Source organism: Leuresthes tenuis, unplaced genomic scaffold (assembly GCF_036924035.1).
Source record: "Leuresthes tenuis unplaced genomic scaffold, fLeuTen1.0.hap1 SCAF_1, whole genome shotgun sequence".
Lineage (NCBI taxonomy): Eukaryota > Metazoa > Chordata > Actinopteri > Atheriniformes > Atherinopsidae > Leuresthes > Leuresthes tenuis.
In genome coordinates, this window is record NW_027325355.1 from 28,888,433 (window position 1) to 28,905,350 (window position 16,918).

General features: G+C 44.2%; 1 protein-coding gene across 1 annotated transcript in view; it reads left to right on the forward strand.

Annotated features, from left to right (window-relative positions):
• Positions 1-1,938: 1,938 nt before the first annotated feature.
• LOC140282184 (SH3 domain-binding protein 4-A-like) overlaps positions 1,939-16,918 on the forward strand; it is a 38,782-nt gene continuing 23,802 nt past the window's right edge. Inside the window, exons 1-2 of the mRNA XM_072376793.1 lie at positions 1,939-2,138; positions 16,672-16,825. Of these exons, the coding sequence (XP_072232894.1) occupies positions 16,705-16,825 (121 nt within the window). The 5' untranslated portion in view covers positions 1,939-2,138; positions 16,672-16,704. The remainder of the gene's footprint in view (positions 2,139-16,671; positions 16,826-16,918) is intronic.

Here is a 16,918-nt window from a genome sequence, read left to right on the forward strand (position 1 = left end):
ATCACTCACTTTAGTCTCATAATTGTTAGGTTTCAAACAACGTTTCCATTTAAATCATCAGACGCTGCAAATCTTTGCCCCGATGCTCGCTGACCCCCGAGCTTCCAGCTTTATTGTCTTTTAGGTCCAAGCAGATTATTTCATGCAATTTATTGGCGGTGTCACGCACACCAGAGCGGCCACAGAGGAAATGTGGGTCTCTGACTGCACTGCATCACCTTCCCAGTGAACTGTGGCTCATTAGCAGAGAACCGCCGGCTGCACGAGCCATTAACCCTTCAGCTTTATTTATAGAGGCTCTGTTCATCATTGATGACGTCACGGCTAGTTCTTACTGCTTTTATTAGCATTAGCATATATGAAAATAACACCCGGGTTTATTCTCTGACTGCAGTGATATTTAACTTCACATCTGCAGTTTTATTCCGTGATTTTGTCACAAAGTAAGAAGAAAATTAATCGTATTAGTAGTTCTGTTAATCAAGCCAATTTCTGCCAGTTAAAGGGAAAAAAACAGCTAAATTAAAAAAAAATAGATAACAGGAAATCAAAATTCACATTTAAGTTATGTTTCATTTTTAATTCCACTTTGGCCTTTTTTATGTTTTTATTATTGAATCATTTTGACTTTTAAAGTATTCAAAATGCAATAACTCAGCTTTTTGTTTTATCATTTCCTTTTTTGTCACATGATTGGGATATTTTACACGATAATTTTGATTCTGATAGAATATCTTTTTATGTCTATTTTTTGTGTTTCTTGATAACTTTAATTATTATTGTTTTAACTCAGTTTTATTTCAGAAATATACGACTGTTTTGATACTTTTTACTTTGTATACCGATATTTTGACTTTAATCTTATCTTTATTTCTAAAGATTGTACTTTGTTTGTTTATGTTGTTTAATTATTTTTCATTAACGTTTGACTTTGTCACATTACTTTGACTTTATTTCCTAATTATTTATTTAATTATTTTAACTCCATTTTGTAGTTTTTGAGTAGTTGTTTCTTGATTTTGACTTTTCGTATCATAGTTTTACATCAATATATTTATTAATATATTTTCTTTTTAATATTTTGAATATACATATTTTTATATATGAAATAGACATACTTTTTAATAAAAACTTTACAGGATTAAATATCCTGCTTTTTATTCTGCTTTGGATACAAAATGTTTTGGATTTTATTTACAATTCTGACTTTTTATGTCATTATTTTGCTTGCATTTGTCTTTTTAATATATATATTTACATTTATTTAATAACTTTGTGTTATTTTTCAACATACCTTTTGCTTTGTATAATAATTTTTTACTTTTGAGTTGTTATAACCCTTTTTGTTTAAATTTTTCTATATTTCACATTATTTTTTTTAAATATAGTTTAGACTTTTCCTGATATTTTAATTGTGAGTTTCATAATTTAAGTCCCTTTTGTCTATATCTTATAAATGTCCTGTGAATATACTGTTGTTTTGATTATTTTCTACGATGATTTCGACTTTTTTCAATAACCAAACATTTTTCTCATATATTTGTCCTGTTACAGCCTCATTTTATTCAATTTAAACGTTTGTTTTTACAGAAGTTTAAATTCTCACCTCATATCTTTTACTTGATATTGTAGGCACGGATTTAGTGGAAATATTTGTGGGTTTGAAATATGAAATATGGACAAATAAATTGGGAGTAACTGGGAATGTGTTTGAGTGGGTTGATTAAATAAAGATGAACCACATTAATTGGACGCTTTTGGTCACGTGGTACTTATTAATTATTATTGTTTTTTACAGGTAACGCACAGGTTCGCGGCTCAGCGTTGGCTCCGCCCCTCGCTGTGACATCACACGCTCCCCTCCAGAGCGGCTCTGCATCCAGTCCTCCGTGAGACCGGAGCGGGGACGGACGTTACCTCCGCAGCTGCTCATTTATCACCGTCACAAACTTATTCAACTGGAAACGGGCTCAGATTGACTGTTTTTGTTGCTTTCTTCCTCTTTCTGTTTTAACTTTAAGGACAAATGACGCGAGAAAAACACGCACAGAAAGAGAAGAAGAGTCGCCGGCTTCTCCATCAGCTCTTCTGCCCACTTCGCACGTTGTCTGAGCGCTCGGGCTTCCAGCCAGCCAGAGGTCAGTTCACTTTACAGCCACATTTAGATCAGACTTCCCGTGTTGGTCTTTGAAGCAGTATATCTGCACGGTTGCTATGTTTAGTTGGTAAAACAATGTGTTTGGTTAAATTCGGCTTAGCTCACATGAGAATTATCGGAAGTGTTTTCGTGATATAAATGCAGATATCCCTCCCAGGTCCTTTGTGATGATTACTTCTTATGTGACCAAATGTCAGTGCTGCTTTACAGTGAGTTTGTTGCTAAATTATCAAACATAATTACTTTCTATCTTGCTTCTATTCATATCGAATGGGTTCTTTAGTGGCGTAAGATGCTGTTTATGGGATATTATGAGTTAATATTTGTGTAGTATTCTTCTGGAAGGCTTTTTTTTTTGGTTGTTAATTTACAAATTCACATAGTGGTTTGAGACAGGTTGCAAAGGAAAGCTCAGGAGTACAAGGAGGAAAATACAACCGAATACCTTTTGTGGTCAGCCGTGCACACGTCTCCTTAATCGTGCCAATAAGGTCATCTGATAAGCTGAAAATCCTCTTTGTAACAGCCAGTAGTTCCAGGAGGAGAAATGTCTTTCAGAGACATTTGTCATCTTCTTCTCTCTCTTGATTTTTTCCCTCTTCTTCCTCCTCCTTTTCCATCTCTCAAGGACTCTTGCATCCTCCTGAGCCCGACTGCATGTCTTTCATTGTCTCGTCTTCCTCCACCCTCCAAGTCTCTCGCCTCCCTGGGTTTTTTCCTCATGTTCTTCTTCCCCTTCTTGTCTTCTCAATGATCTTATCTAGTCTCTTCCATCAGCTGTGTCTGCCTCCTCTGTCTGTTCTTCTTGTTTCAGTGACTCCTCATCAGATCGTTGGATTCAGTAGAATAGATCCAGTAGCTGCATTTCAATCAAAGATCAGCGTAATAACGATGGTGGGGGGGTGCACACGCTCTGGGATAAGACAACCAACTTTCATGATGAATCAGGGCTGCATTCAAGTGCTCCAGGAAGCTTTCATTCCCCCCCGTTTCTGAATGGGATGTTTTCTGAACAGAGACGTTGTTCCTGTGTTTGGCAGCTCAGCTCAGAACATAAAAACCCACAAAAGCAAAGTTCCCCACGACAACAACGCTTTGAATTCATCAGTTAATGTCAATAAGAAGTTCTTATTTACTTCTAAGGCATGTTCAAAAGCAACAAGTCTTCAATCGGGAACATAAAATACCTTGAAATAGACTAAAAAAATAAGCCGGAACATAAAAGACCTGATGGGACTAAAGCCAAAGGGAAATAGTGAGTTTTCAGATGGGATTTAAAAGAATATGGAGCTGCAGGTTATTCTAGAGCAGGGACACCCACATCTGGTCCTGGAGGGCAGGTTTTAGATGTTTCCCTGCTTCAACACATCTGATTCAGATCAATGCATCATCAGCAGGCTGCTGCAGAATTTAACAAGCTTTTGAAAAGATCCATTTAATCAGAAGCAGGGAAACATGTAAAACCTGCAGGACGGCGGCCCTCGAGGACTCGATGTGGCTATCCCTGCCCTAGAGTCCAGGACCTGCCACTATGAAAGCCCGACCCCCCCTGGATGGATGATGTTTTAGGGCTTATAGGTGGGTGTCAAACCATTTAAAACTTTAAAAGTAAGTGAAAGAATCTTAAAAGAAATGCAAAAACGGCCAGTCAGAGATGTGATTGTTCCTTCTAAAACCTGAGAAATTAGACCAAAATATAAAGAATTCCAGGACGGTACGAGTGTTTTTCAAGGCTGCTTTGGCAGTTAGATGCAGCTGTGATCACCTGTTTCTCTAATTTAAAAGAAAGATCTATGAACACCTGATATTAGGTTATCAGTTAACTCCAAAATGTTTCCAAATGCAATCCTTCCAGGTAAAAAATGTCTCTTTTAGCCTGTAAAACAAAGGCTGCAGTGAGACGGAGACCTGATATATAACCAGGAAATAAATGTGGACATCGTCAGCGTAGCAATGAAAGGAAATATTGTACTTCCTGAAAAATTATCCCAGAGGATCCTTTTCATAGAAAGAAAACAGAGTCGGACCCAAACTGGACCCCTGAAAGAGGAGTATTTGGAATATTATGGATGCAGAAAAAGACAAAAGATTGAAACCGGGCCTAGAACTAAAATTATTTGTAAAACTCAGATTTATCAAGTTGTTTTAGGTTCTTTGCACCTAAATTGTTGAAGATAACTGGAGTTAAAACCACAAAGTAAAGCCGAGAACGACACTTTCAAAGCGACACAAACTGAACTGTTTTAAATGAGGACAAACCATCGTTTTTCCATCTGAAACTTCAAGTTTTTATCAAATCATTTTTAAAGCGTAAAGTTGTCTTAAAGCTGAATAAACTGAACTGTTTCATAAAAACTTCTCATGTTTCTTTGGTGAGTTCTGAATGTCTCTAAAAGGCTGTTTTTTAGTGTTTTTTTGTAAATTTACCGCTTTGTAAAACCATTTCCAATAGTTTTCCTGTTCTTGAAGGCACTTTAGAGTCTAAATGAAGCACTTTGGGGCCTCTGCACCCTAAAAATGAAGCACTTTGGTGCCTCTGCACCCTAAAGATGAAGCACTTTGGGGCCTCTGCACCCTAAAAATGAAGCATTTTGGGGCCTCTGCACCCTAAAAATGAAGCACTTTGGGGCCTCTGCACCCTAAAAATGAAGCACTTTGGGGCCTCTGCACCCTAAAGATGAAGCATTTTGGGGCCTCTGCACCCTAAAAATGAAGCACTTTGGGGCCTCTGCACCCTAAAAATGAAGCACTTTGGGGCCTCTGCACCCTAAAAATGAAGCATTTTGGGGCCTCTGCACCCTAAAAATGAAGCATTTTGGGGCCTCTGCACCCTAAAAATGAAGCACTTTGGGGCCTCTGCACCCTAAAAATGAAGCACTTTGGGGCCTCTGCACCCTAAAAATGAAGCATTTTGGGGCCTCTGCACCCTAAAAATGAAGCATTTTGGTGCCTCTGCACCCTAAAACTGAAGCACTTTGGGGCCTCTGCACCCTAAAAATGAAGCAGTTTGGGGCCTCTGCACCCTAAAAATGAAGCACTTTGGGGCCTCTGCACCCTAAAACTGAAGCACTTTGGGGCCTCTGCACCCTAAAAATGAAGCAGTTTGGGGCCTCTGCACCCTAAAAATGAAGCACTTTGGGGCCTCTGCACCCTAAAAATGAAGCACTTTGGGGCCTCTGCACCCTAAAAATGAAGCACTTTGGGGCCTCTGCACCCTAAAAATTAAGCACTTTGGGGCCTCTGCACCCTAAAAATGAAGCAGTTTGGGGCCTCTGCACCCTAAAAATGAAGCAGTTTGGGGCCTCTGCACCCTAAAAATGAAGCACTTTGGGGCCTCTGAACCCTAAAAATGAAGCACTTTGGGTCCTCTGAACCCTAAAAATGAAGCAGTTTGGGGCCTCTGCACCCTAAAAATGAAGCATTTTGGGGCCTCTGCACCCTAAAAATGAAGCAGTTTGGGGCCTCTGCACCCTAAAAATGAAGCACTTTGGGGCCTCTGCACCCTAAAAATGAAGCACTTTGGGGCCTCTGCACCCTAAAAATGAAGCACTTTGGGGCCTCTGCACCCTAAAAATGAAGCAGTTTGGGGCCTCTGCACCCTAAAAATGAAGCAGTTTGGGGCCTCTGCACCCTAAAAATGAAGCACTTTGGGGCCTCTGAACCCTAAAAATGAAGCACTTTGGGTCCTCTGAACCCTAAAAATGAAGCAGTTTGGGGCCTCTGCACCCTAAAAATGAAGCATTTTGGGGCCTCTGCACCCTAAAAATGAAGCAGTTTGGGGCCTCTGCACCCTAAAAATGAAGCACTTTGGGGCCTCTGCACCCTAAAAATGAAGCACTTTGGGGCCTCTGCACCCTAAAAATGAAGCATTTTGGGGCCTCTGCACCCTAAAAATGAAGCATTTTGGGGCCTCTGCACCCTAAAAATGAAGCAGTTTGGGGCCTCTGCACCCTAAAAATGAAGCACTTTGGGGCCTCTGCACCCTAAAAATGAAGCACTTTGGGGCCTCTGCACCCTAAAAATGAAGCACTTTGGGGCCTCTGAACCCTAAAAATGAAGCATTTTGGTGCCTCTGCACCCTAAAAATGAAGCAGTTTGGGGCCTCTGCACCCTAAAAATGAAGCACTTTGGGGCCTCTGCACCCTAAAAATGAAGCATTTTGGTGCCTCTGCACCCTAAAAATGAAGCAGTTTGGGGCCTCTGCACCCTAAAAATGAAGCAGTTTGGGGCCTCTGCACCCTAAAAATGAAGCATTTTGGGGCCTCTGCACCCTAAAAATGAAGCATTTTGGTGCCTCTGCACCCTAAAAATGAAGCACTTTGGGGCCTCTGCACCCTAAAAATGAAGCACTTTGGGGCCTCTGCACCCTAAAAATGAAGCAGTTTGGGGCCTCTGCACCCTAAAAATGAAGCAGTTTGGGGCCTCTGCACCCTAAAAATGAAGCACTTTGGGGCCTCTGCACCCTAAAGATGAAGCACTTTGGTGCCTCTGCACCCTAAAAATGAAGCACTTTGGGGCCTCTGCACCCTAAAAATGAAGCACTTTGGGGCCTCTGCACCCTAAAAATGAAGCAGTTTGGGGCCTCTGCACCCTAAAAATGAAGCACTTTGGGGCCTCTGCACCCTAAAGATGAAGCACTTTGGGGCCTCTGCACCCTAAAAATGAAGCATTTTGGTGCCTCTGCACCCTAAAACTGAAGCACTTTGGGGCCTCTGCACCCTAAAAATGAAGCAGTTTGGGGCCTCTGCACCCTAAAACTGAAGCACTTTGGGGCCTCTGCACCCTAAAAATGAAGCAGTTTGGGGCCTCTGCACCCTAAAACTGAAGCACTTTGGGGCCTCTGCACCCTAAAACTGAAGCATTTTGGGGCCTCTGCACCCTAAAAATGAAGCATTTTGGGGCCTCTGCACCCTAAAAATGAAGCACTTTGGGGCCTCTGCACCCTAAAAATGAAGCACTTTGGGGCCTCTGCACCCTAAAAATGAAGCACTTTGGGGCCTCTGCACCCTAAAAATGAAGCACTTTGGGGCCTCTGCACCCTAAAAATTAAGCACTTTGGGGCCTCTGCACCCTAAAAATGAAGCAGTTTGGGGCCTCTGCACCCTAAAAATGAAGCAGTTTGGGGCCTCTGCACCCTAAAAATGAAGCACTTTGGGGCCTCTGAACCCTAAAAATGAAGCACTTTGGGTCCTCTGAACCCTAAAAATGAAGCAGTTTGGGGCCTCTGCACCCTAAAAATGAAGCATTTTGGGGCCTCTGCACCCTAAAAATGAAGCAGTTTGGGGCCTCTGCACCCTAAAAATGAAGCAGTTTGGGGCCTCTGCACCCTAAAAATGAAGCACTTTGGGGCCTCTGCACCCTAAAAATGAAGCACTTTGGGGCCTCTGCACCCTAAAAATGAAGCAGTTTGGGGCCTCTGCACCCTAAAAATGAAGCAGTTTGGGGCCTCTGCACCCTAAAAATGAAGCACTTTGGGGCCTCTGCACCCTAAAGATGAAGCACTTTGGGGCCTCTGCACCCTAAAAATGAAGCATTTTGGGGCCTCTGCACCCTAAAAATGAAGCACTTTGGGGCCTCTGCACCCTAAAAATGAAGCAGTTTGGGGCCTCTGCACCCTAAAAATGAAGCATTTTGGGGCCTCTGCACCCTAAAAATGAAGCATTTTGGGGCCTCTGCACCCTAAAAATGAAGCAGTTTGGGGCCTCTGCACCCTAAAAATGAAGCATTTTGGGGCCTCTGCACCCTAAAAATGAAGCAGTTTGGGGCCTCTGCACCCTAAAAATGAAGCACTTTGGGGCCTCTGCACCCTAAAAATGAAGCACTTTGGGGCCTCTGCACCCTAAAAATGAAGCACTTTGGGGCCTCTGAACCCTAAAAATGAAGCATTTTGGTGCCTCTGCACCCTAAAAATGAAGCAGTTTGGGGCCTCTGCACCCTAAAAATGAAGCACTTTGGGGCCTCTGCACCCTAAAAATGAAGCATTTTGGTGCCTCTGCACCCTAAAAATGAAGCAGTTTGGGGCCTCTGCACCCTAAAAATGAAGCAGTTTGGGGCCTCTGCACCCTAAAAATGAAGCATTTTGGGGCCTCTGCACCCTAAAAATGAAGCATTTTGGTGCCTCTGCACCCTAAAAATGAAGCACTTTGGGGCCTCTGCACCCTAAAAATGAAGCACTTTGGGGCCTCTGCACCCTAAAAATGAAGCACTTTGGGGCCTCTGAACCCTAAAAATGAAGCATTTTGGTGCCTCTGCACCCTAAAAATGAAGCAGTTTGGGGCCTCTGCACCCTAAAAATGAAGCAGTTTGGGGCCTCTGCACCCTAAAAATGAAGCATTTTGGGGCCTCTGCACCCTAAAAATGAAGCATTTTGGTGCCTCTGCACCCTAAAAATGAAGCACTTTGGGGCCTCTGCACCCTAAAAATGAAGCACTTTGGGGCCTCTGCACCCTAAAAATGAAGCAGTTTGGGGCCTCTGCACCCTAAAAATGAAGCAGTTTGGGGCCTCTGCACCCTAAAAATGAAGCACTTTGGGGCCTCTGCACCCTAAAGATGAAGCACTTTGGTGCCTCTGCACCCTAAAAATGAAGCACTTTGGGGCCTCTGCACCCTAAAAATGAAGCACTTTGGGGCCTCTGCACCCTAAAAATGAAGCAGTTTGGGGCCTCTGCACCCTAAAAATGAAGCACTTTGGGGCCTCTGCACCCTAAAGATGAAGCACTTTGGGGCCTCTGCACCCTAAAAATGAAGCATTTTGGTGCCTCTGCACCCTAAAACTGAAGCACTTTGGGGCCTCTGCACCCTAAAAATGAAGCAGTTTGGGGCCTCTGCACCCTAAAACTGAAGCACTTTGGGGCCTCTGCACCCTAAAAATGAAGCAGTTTGGGGCCTCTGCACCCTAAAACTGAAGCACTTTGGGGCCTCTGCACCCTAAAACTGAAGCATTTTGGGGCCTCTGCACCCTAAAAATGAAGCATTTTGGGGCCTCTGCACCCTAAAAATGAAGCACTTTGGGGCCTCTGCACCCTAAAAATGAAGCACTTTGGGGCCTCTGCACCCTAAAAATGAAGCACTTTGGGGCCTCTGCACCCTAAAAATGAAGCACTTTGGGGCCTCTGCACCCTAAAAATTAAGCACTTTGGGGCCTCTGCACCCTAAAAATGAAGCAGTTTGGGGCCTCTGCACCCTAAAAATGAAGCAGTTTGGGGCCTCTGCACCCTAAAAATGAAGCACTTTGGGGCCTCTGAACCCTAAAAATGAAGCACTTTGGGTCCTCTGAACCCTAAAAATGAAGCAGTTTGGGGCCTCTGCACCCTAAAAATGAAGCATTTTGGGGCCTCTGCACCCTAAAAATGAAGCAGTTTGGGGCCTCTGCACCCTAAAAATGAAGCAGTTTGGGGCCTCTGCACCCTAAAAATGAAGCAGTTTGGGGCCTCTGCACCCTAAAAATGAAGCACTTTGGGGCCTCTGCACCCTAAAAATGAAGCAGTTTGGGGCCTCTGCACCCTAAAAATGAAGCAGTTTGGGGCCTCTGCACCCTAAAAATGAAGCACTTTGGGGCCTCTGCACCCTAAAGATGAAGCACTTTGGGGCCTCTGCACCCTAAAAATGAAGCATTTTGGGGCCTCTGCACCCTAAAAATGAAGCACTTTGGGGCCTCTGCACCCTAAAAATGAAGCAGTTTGGGGCCTCTGCACCCTAAAAATGAAGCATTTTGGGGCCTCTGCACCCTAAAAATGAAGCATTTTGGGGCCTCTGCACCCTAAAAATGAAGCAGTTTGGGGCCTCTGCACCCTAAAAATGAAGCATTTTGGGGCCTCTGCACCCTAAAAATGAAGCAGTTTGGGGCCTCTGCACCCTAAAAATGAAGCACTTTGGGGCCTCTGCACCCTAAAAATGAAGCACTTTGGGGCCTCTGCACCCTAAAAATGAAGCACTTTGGGGCCTCTGAACCCTAAAAATGAAGCATTTTGGTGCCTCTGCACCCTAAAAATGAAGCAGTTTGGGGCCTCTGCACCCTAAAAATGAAGCACTTTGGGGCCTCTGCACCCTAAAAATGAAGCATTTTGGTGCCTCTGCACCCTAAAAATGAAGCAGTTTGGGGCCTCTGCACCCTAAAAATGAAGCAGTTTGGGGCCTCTGCACCCTAAAAATGAAGCATTTTGGGGCCTCTGCACCCTAAAAATGAAGCATTTTGGTGCCTCTGCACCCTAAAAATGAAGCACTTTGGGGCCTCTGCACCCTAAAAATGAAGCACTTTGGGGCCTCTGCACCCTAAAAATGAAGCAGTTTGGGGCCTCTGCACCCTAAAAATGAAGCAGTTTGGGGCCTCTGCACCCTAAAAATGAAGCAGTTTGGGGCCTCTGCACCCTAAAAATGAAGCATTTTGGGGCCTCTGCACCCTAAAAATGAAGCAGTTTGGGGCCTCTGCACCCTAAAAATGAAGCACTTTGGGGCCTCTGCACCCTAAAAATGAAGCACTTTGGGGCCTCTGCACCCTAAAAATGAAGCACTTTGGGGCCTCTGAACCCTAAAAATGAAGCATTTTGGTGCCTCTGCACCCTAAAAATGAAGCAGTTTGGGGCCTCTGCACCCTAAAAATGAAGCACTTTGGGGCCTCTGCACCCTAAAAATGAAGCATTTTGGTGCCTCTGCACCCTAAAAATGAAGCAGTTTGGGGCCTCTGCACCCTAAAAATGAAGCATTTTGGTGCCTCTGCACCCTAAAAATGAAGCACTTTGGGGCCTCTGCACCCTAAAAATGAAGCACTTTGGGGCCTCTGCACCCTAAAAATGAAGCAGTTTGGGGCCTCTGCACCCTAAAAATGAAGCAGTTTGGGGCCTCTGCACCCTAAAAATGAAGCATTTTGGGGCCTCTGCACCCTAAAAATGAAGCATTTTGGTGCCTCTGCACCCTAAAAATGAAGCACTTTGGGGCCTCTGCACCCTAAAAATGAAGCAGTTTGGGGCCTCTGCACCCTAAAAATGAAGCAGTTTGGGGCCTCTGCACCCTAAAAATGAAGCACTTTGGGGCCTCTGCACCCTAAAAATGAAGCACTTTGGGGCCTCTGCACCCTAAAAATGAAGCAGTTTGGGGCCTCTGCACCCTAAAAATGAAGCACTTTGGGGCCTCTGCACCCTAAAAATGAAGCACTTTGGGGCCTCTGCACCCTAAAAATGAAGCACTTTGGGGCCTCTGCACCCTAAAAATGAAGCACTTTGGGTCCTCTGCACCCTAAAAATGAAGCACTTTGGGGCCTCTGCACCCTAAAAATGAAGCAGTTTGGGGCCTCTGCACCCTAAAAATGAAGCACTTTGGGGCCTCTGCACCCTAAAAATGAAGCACTTTGGGGCCTCTGCACCCTAAAAATGAAGCACTTTGGGGCCTCTGCACCCTAAAAATGAAGCACTTTGGGGCCTCTGCACCCTAAAAATGAAGCACTTTGGGGCCTCTGCACCCTAAAGATGAAGCACTTTGGGGCCTCTGCACCCTAAAAATGAAGCACTTTGGGGCCTCTGCACCCTAAAAATGAAGCACTTTGGGGCCTCTGCACCCTAAAGAGCTGCAGACGCTCCCTCGCCGTGGAGGAAGAGCGGCACTCAAACGCAGCACTTCCTGCTCGTTTACCTGGAAACTCACAGGTGAATTTTCCCATAATTCAAAGCTTTGGACGCTCACTGATGAAGTCGAGCACATTTTTTCTCTCCTGCAGGAGCTTTTTATTGCACCAGATTCTACTTCTGTCAGCTGAAAACACCAAAATGAGGGTTTATGGTGCTGCTTGGTGCCTTTTTCCATGAATGAAAAGCAGCTGTGTTGTGACATGATGGCAGATGTGGGACGTCTGTAACTTTTGTGATTAGATTTTATTTAATTTGAGGATCAGCCAGGTGGTAAATGAGTGTGTTTACCTTCAGCCTGAAGGCAAAGCTCTGAAATGCTTCATTTGAAATGTCAGTTTCCATGAAGATCAGCAGGGAGTCGGCGCTTTTTGTCTTGCTGTGAGGCTCCTCGGCTCTCAAACTGCAGCAGGTGTAAATCATTCTGTAAAGGACGGGACACTCATCACAATTAAAGGTGCACCCACAAATCCTCCATAATTGATTTAATTTGGCAGGAAGCGAGCTCTGAAGGACGAATCTGTCCCCCAGCTCCTCAGCATGTCCTCAGGTGTAAATAACCTCAGAGCTCTGAGGGAAACCAGCCGGCTGTTTCCTGCAGAATAGATAAAAGAGTCGAGCTTTAACGAAGCGCCCGGCCCGACGAGGGGGGGGGGCACGGTCCCGTTTGGCTTCGTTTGACTGGAAGGAGACTGTTAAATGAAGCAGAGTTGGAGGTTTTATCTGTTCACTGAGTCAGTCCACAGCATCCTGCTGAAGTCTCTTCGGTTCCTTTGTATGTTTCCAGGGAAACGGGAAACAGATGCTGTGATTTATTGAAACAGGTTCAGGTCTGAGCTCCTTTATCCTCCAACACAGCCTGAACCCTCTAAGCTTTCTGTCATTTCTTTAAGGAGTCTTCAGGAATAGTTCTCCAGGCTTCTTGAAGGACATCCCAAAGCTCTTCTTTGGATGTGGGCTGCCTTTTGTTCCGTTCTCTGTCAGATGATCCCACACTGCTTCAATAATGTTGAGGTCCGGGCTCTGGGGAGGATTCATCCCTCCATAAGACCTGTTGCCACTGATTTTCAGTCCACTTCTTGTGTCATTTGGCACAGCTCAGCCTTTTCTCCCTGTTTCCCTTCCTTAAGAACGGCTTCTTGACAGCCACCCTTCCATGGAGACCATTTCTGATGAGGCTTGGGCCAACAGTAGATGGATCAGCTGAAGGTCCAGATGCATCTCTCAGGTCCTGTCAGGTCACAGCTGGATTTTTTCAGCTCATAGCTCTTTGGGAATCACCTGGTTGCTGCAGAAATCCTGTTTTTTCAGAAAGAACTATTGATCAGTTCCCTTTAAAAGCTTAATCGGGTAAATGGAAGGAAATGAGGCTTCTGCACGGTCCTGCAGACTGAGATATTTCCTTCTGCCTCTGCAGCTTCCAGCCTGCAGAGGTCTGCTGCCACGTCTCATTCTCCATCCTTTTTACAGCCTGAATGATAAACTGCTGGAATCTGTTATTGTCGTAACATCCAGGGATTAGGCCCGGCCGACTCTGGGCTAATTAAACTTTGCGCTCCTCGGTCCTTCCAGCCCGGCTGAAATGAGTTAATAAAGCTCAGACTTCTGTATGAGTGCAATCTGATATGTTGAGGAGGGATAACCTGAAAGCCCTCCAGCAGTCTGCTCTCTCTCTGTCGTGGGAAAAGAAAGATGAGTCCACTTTGCTGCTCTGTGAAATAAATCCTCCTGTCTTTCCTTTTCAAATCCTGGATGTTTTTTCCCCCTAAGTTTCAGCTTCCAGGAGATGAGCCTCCTGCTGTGCCTCCATCCAGCAGCAGCCTCCACCTCCTCCCAGCAGGCCACAGCTGGCTGCTTATTGATTGCAGCCTGCTGAGTGCTTGTTTTCTCCTGAGGAGGAAGCGTTTATTGATGGGAGCGGGAAAATGAAATGTCACCACGGAGGAGTTCGATCAGGGGTAAAGCGAGTGGCCTCTTCTTCTTCTTCTTCTTCTTCTTCTGTCTCTGCGCCCCTGAGAGAGCGGCCCGACCACAGCTTCCCTTTCACCGATTTCTCACTTCTGAGGAGTCGAGTGTGCAGCCGAGACGAAGAGGTCACCAGGGGTCACGTTGGGTGGAAACAGGTGGAGCGGATGAACCAAAACTGTGGAGAAAGCTTCTGTTTTTCTAAGGATTTTCTATAAAAATTATTTAATGACTTAATTTTGGTGAAATTCATTATCATATCAGCGTATTTATTTAGCCATTTTGTTTTTATTTTGGGCTTCCAGATGTTTTCAGTGCCTTAATGATTCATTTTAAAGGATAAATGCCAAAGACACCTTTTTGAATCCTTCGTATTTTGGTTCTGAGCTTAGTTTCTGTCAAATATCTGCGAGACATTTCGCTTTCTGTCTCCCGTTCTGCTGTGTTTGGGTTTTTTGCTGCGTTTCGCACCTGAAGACTGCTGTAAAACCCTTTTCCGACAGGACTTTGCTGATCTGTGCTCTTCACTGAGGGATGAAGCTGCTTTTCTATCACAGTCACCAAAGTTTATTGGTTGTTCTGAGGCTGGAAACCTCCACTTTAGCCCTGATGTGGCAGAAAGTCGCTTTCTCAGGTCAACGCTGGCTGCAGGTTGACATAACAGGCGTCTGATGGCTTGAATAACTTCCGTATAAAAGAGTTTCTGTGGTTAGTGATGCAAATAAAGCCAATAATGGACGTTTTCGTGACTTTAAAGCCACTTTAAAGCCTGATTCTGTAGCTGTGTTATGTGTGAAATGAGCCCTTTATGTAAAACAAGGTTTTTTTTATGGTTCACCCAAAACATTTGATCATTTAAACAAACTGTAGCTAATTGGATCTGAAAGAAGCATTCACAGCCTTCATTATAGGTCCGTAGCAGCTGCTCAGAGGAGACGAACTGCTCCCCCATCAGAGCTAATTAAAGCTAATTTTCTGTCTTTTGTTTTAGCTGAAAAAGATCTGCTTTCTGAAAACAAACGGCTGCATGTGAGTGAAAATCCCTCATTTTACGTCTCTAACTGTGATAATCGGTGCATTTCCTGCAGTCTGTGTTGCTTTAATCAGATTAAAGTGACATCATTAGTGTGCAAATACACAAATGTCGCCGCCGCCGCCGCCGCTCGCCACGACCTGCAGGAATAATGAAGACACTTGGGACGCTTTGTGGAAAAATGATTTCCTGCTTCATCTCTAATCAGATTAATGAATCCACAGCTCAGCTCTGACGAGGAGCTCGTTTAATGCATTCTGAGATGTAAAGTAAGTTGCTCTCAGTGCTCTTTTATGCTGTGGGCTCATCCTGTTTCCGTTCTGGGAGAGGAGGCGTTCGTCTGGACTCTACTTAAGGAAGTTTAGGTCTTTCAATGTCAGCAGCTTCATATCTTCTACTCGTCTGCAGTGAAGAGCGATTTCTGCTCAGAGGCTCGTAAGGAAAGCCGGGTCTGGAGCTCCTGGACCCGACTGTGAGGAGAAGAAGAATTCTGCTGAAAGTTGGTGAATATTATGGACAAAACTGAGTCATCCCCACACGATGACCTCTGACCTCTTCATGCAACTCCTGCCACAAACGATCAGGAGGATGGTGGATATTAACCCCAAATGATTTTATTTAATCGCTGAACGTTCAGATTTTGCCAAACCCAGTGAGTTCTTTCAGGACTTTGCATGAAACACAATCAGTCGGGTTCCAGCTTCCTTCCACAGCAGCAGATCGGCTCTGCAGGATGGAGCCTCGTCACGGACCATTCTTTCCACCTTGTTCATCTCGGTCACGGTTTTTAATGACGGAGATAATGCGTCTGCACAGTTTATTCAAAATGTTTCTCCAGAGCATATTTCCCTGCTTCTCTTCTCCAGTGGAGTGAATTTGAAGGAAAACAGAGACAGTTTTGCTCTCTGCATTATTGCCTGTTTCTGACCTTCTTCACTGTCTGTTTCACTCAGGGTGTAAATCTCATCCGGTTCCATGTCTTTATTGCTTTTCGATTGTTCTCCTAAATCACTGCTTTCTCTATCCCCCTGACTTCAGCACTCGTACTCTTTGCATTGATTCAGAAAACTCCCTGTTCAGCCAGGCTCTCACTTCCACCCCAATCTTATTTTCTGGTGCTGCAGCTTTGACCTTTGATTACGTTAGTGGTTTAGAAAATTAACTAGCGCTTGATAACAACAAAAAAATACCACAAAGACATGCCAGTCAGCCACAAAGAGGCAGAAAATGACCACAAAGACAGATTAAAATGCCACAATAAGATAAGAATGGCTACAAAAGATGCACCGAATGACCACAAAGATGTGCCAGATAACTTAAAAGATGTAGAAATTGAAAATAAATGTTTCAAATGACCCCAAACAGACACAAAATTACCACAAAGATGTGCCAGATAACTTAAAAGATGTAGAAATTGAAAATAAATGTTTCAAATTACCCCAAACAGACACAAAATTACCACAATGAGGCAGAAAATGACCCCAAATATCAGATTTTTGCAAAAACTGACGACAAAGATGTACCAAATGAGGTAGAAAGTGACCCCAATGATAAACACAACTCTATCAGATGAGCAGAGTGACACAAAGATGCCAAATAATAAAGACAGAAATGTGTCAAATTACCATAAAGAGGCAAAAAAAAGGCCAAAGAGAGACAGAAAATGTCTACAAAGATGCGCAAAATGACTACAAAGACGTATGAATAACCATAAACTGACAAAAAAGTGACCAAAAAGATAACCTGATTCACAGATTCATCAGATGACCACAGTGACTCAATAATGGCCACAAAGATGAGCCAAATGACCACAACAGGCAGAAGAAAAGTGCTTTTTTTTCTGTAGACTGCTGGTTCGTCCCATCCTGAAAGTCTCTGTTCTTTTGTCTCCCATCCAGTGTGAAAGCTGCCAATGAGCCAAAGTACCGGCCATGGCCGCCCATCGAATCATCCGAGGGAACAACAACCACATCCTTCCTCGCTGTAAGTCTGAGGGGACGCTAATCGACCTCAGTGAGGGGGTCACCGGAGTCAGCCTCAATGATGTTAAAGGTCAGTGTTTCACAGCATCGACACCACTTTATTATAATTATTGTTCATCTGAAGAACTGACTAGTCACTAAATATCTCTGGAATTTAAATGAT